This window comes from Aplysia californica, unplaced genomic scaffold (assembly GCF_000002075.1).
Source record: "Aplysia californica isolate F4 #8 unplaced genomic scaffold, AplCal3.0 scaffold00519, whole genome shotgun sequence".
NCBI classification, from domain to species: domain Eukaryota; kingdom Metazoa; phylum Mollusca; class Gastropoda; order Aplysiida; family Aplysiidae; genus Aplysia; species Aplysia californica.
The window spans coordinates 274,530-277,356 of NW_004797789.1; the positions used below are offsets into that span (position 1 = coordinate 274,530).

At 39.3% G+C, this 2,827-nt stretch overlaps 1 protein-coding gene across 1 annotated transcript in view; it reads left to right on the forward strand.

Annotated features, from left to right (window-relative positions):
* Positions 1-2,260, forward strand: part of LOC101856207 (arylacetamide deacetylase) — a gene marked incomplete at its 5' end in the record, with an annotated part of 4,447 nt that extends 2,187 nt beyond the window's left edge. Inside the window, 2 exon segments of the mRNA XM_013086909.2 lie at positions 235-356; positions 1,181-2,260. Of these exon segments, the coding sequence (XP_012942363.1) occupies positions 235-356; positions 1,181-1,446 (388 nt within the window).
* Positions 2,261-2,827: the final 567 nt, after the last annotated feature.

Consider the following 2,827-nt stretch of genomic DNA (forward strand, 5'->3'; position numbering starts at 1 on the left):
GAGAGAGAGAGAGAGAGAGAGAGAGAGAGAGAGAGAAAGAGAGACAAACACACAGACAGACACATAGACAATCAGACAGACATAGAGAGAAGGATGGAGAGATGGAGGGAGGGACGTACAGGCGGACAGATGGACAGACAGAGAGAGGTACAGACCAATGGATAGGCAGGATGAAAAGAGAACCCCCCTTAAAACAAGAAGACCATGACTCGCTGACTCATCTGTCTTCCTCAGTTACCGCCTGGCCCCGGACCATCCCTTCCCGGCGGCCATCCATGACTGCTTGGATGTCACTCGCTACGTGCTGGGTCATGGTGACCGCTTCGGTGTTGACGTGCGAAAAGTGGGAGTGGCCGGTGAGGTTTTTAGGTTACTGTAATAAACTTGTCTACAATACGAGCAATTAAAAACTAAAAACCAACTGACGTCCAAAGGCGTACCCTACGAATGATTGGAGCAATATAGAGCCAGGATCGGGCCCAACAAAGAGGGAGTTATGCCAAATATCCCCCCTTCTTCTTCTGCTTTATTGTAAATTTGAATATTACAACACGTCTCTGCTGTACTTCTGTATCGCACCTAGCTGGGCAGGACCTGACAGGCCGGGTCAAAGCAGCCGGCCTCCTAAATCATCTACTTTGTGTTGTTGAGGGTGTGAAACATTGACAGTTACACTCATTTATAAATATAATTTACGAAAAGACTTTAATGTCTTAGTTTTTTTGTTTTTTTTGAAGGCGGGGGGAAGTAAAAGTAAAAGAGCAAAAATTTGAAGTGTGATATCGGTGGTCTAGTGGGTGGGCTGTTGGGCTTAAAGCTGAAAGGTCGTGGGTTTGAACTCTGTCAGGAGCCTGACATTGTGTCTTGAGGATGGGGAAAGGCACTTCACATGAATTTCCAAACTTCCCCTATGTAGATATGGGTACCTGTCTTTAGACAGCAAAAGACCTTTCCAGTTTGTTAGTGTTTGAGAGCGGAATCTGCTGCTGTTTCTGAGTGTTGTAGAATTTTCTGAGGTACAAGATGTAATATAGATGGTTAAGTGCATAGAGCTTACTGTTGGGTGGGGATATACTCTATATAAATGTTATTTATTATTATCATTAAGGAAAAAAAAAGTAAGGGGGGATGAAAAATGTAAAGGTAACTAAAATGCTCATTGCTATTTTCTGGTGTCCAGGTGACAGTGCGGGAGGAAATCTTGCTGCGGCGGTGTCCCTCAAACTGTCCAAGGAGAAGTCCGATCTCCCCCCTCTGATATTTCAAGTGTTGCACGTACCAGCACTGCAAGCATTCAACATGAGACTTCCTTCCTTCATTGACAACGATCTGCCTGTCCTGAGGGCATTCTCTATGAGTATTTTTTATGCTCTGTATTTGGGCTTTGGTGAGTTCATTTTGGAAATACACACACAGACATATTGTTGGCCAGTTGTTCAGACATAAAATCTAAGCCCAAAATTTTGAATAAAGATAAAAGAAAAATTGCACTTTGATAAACTGTGCTAGAGAAGTATGTGTGGCTTCATGGTTGTAGAATCTTTGCTCACCTTGTAGAAGCAGATTCTTTTGATGAAGCTGGATAATGAAGATAGGGGGCCCCCTTCTGGATGATGATGTTTCTGCTTTTTTCGCGATCTAGATACACAAAAGGCCTGAATGGCCACAGTTCTACCACCCACTCGACCTACTCGGTCCCTTGTTGATGACACCAGTGAGTGCACGGGTCTTTCAAGTCTTGTGAATCTTTTCAGGTCCGTGCGGGGTCAGATTTTCGCTAGTACAGACTTGCCGGTGTCATCTTATTCTTTTACACCACAGTTGTGAAATCAGTCAATTGTCAAAAAATGAAATAGAAGAAATCAACATTTTTCCGGTTGTTGGGCATTTTTTATAGAATTTTTTTATGGCTCGATACCGTTTACGTTAATTTGAAAACACATTTCTGTATGTATTACAGAAAAATGTTGATTAAAGGCACAAAAAACTTTATGTTAATTTGCATTTTTCAAGGACGCTCATGCTTTGGATGTCAACAAATTTTGGCATCCATTTGCGTGCTAATTTTTCCTCTTGTGAAAAAAATTTGCTCTGTGGGCTTAAGGGGTCTTAAAATTGCTACTGACAAAAGCTATTTTTGTTTTTAATACATCTTTTCAAACTAAACTTTCTCATAATATGCAGTAACCTCCAGGAAATAATTCAAAAAGAAAAAAAATATTTCAACCCCAATATGTTATGTAATACCGGCGGCTGTATTGAGATTATATAATACTTAGAAAAATCCTAAAATTTTGAAAACCTAAAGGCATAATGTTAATTTATTTTACTAATATCAATTTTGTAGAAGTAGTTATAGGTAACTGACTCATGTTTTTGAATATTCTTCCAATATTCTGGAATTTCTATGTCGTTTTTTTGTTTGAAATTTTGAGCTTAAAATGGCTTTCAAAAGAAGATTTCTGGAGCATTAACTATTTTAAAAAAATCTTCTCAGTGACTTGTAACAACCAAATATGCACATGTATGAAACGTTTCAACACGATATCTTGATTAGTAGCTGAGATTTTAGGACTCTAGTGACATAGGATCTTTAAAAAAAAGTTTTTTTTGGAGAAAAACGCTTGAAAAAATGTCACTAGTGTTATTTAATTACTAGTTTCTACCAGAGGTTCCAGTACCACATATACTATTTTTTCTAATCATGTGCAAAATGTTTTGTCTGTACCGTTACAAATAACCTCACAACTAGAAGTTTAGTGAACCGAGTAGGTAGGCACAAAATGTAACAAAAACAGAGGAAAAGTGGCCTGGCGGTCAAAGGGGG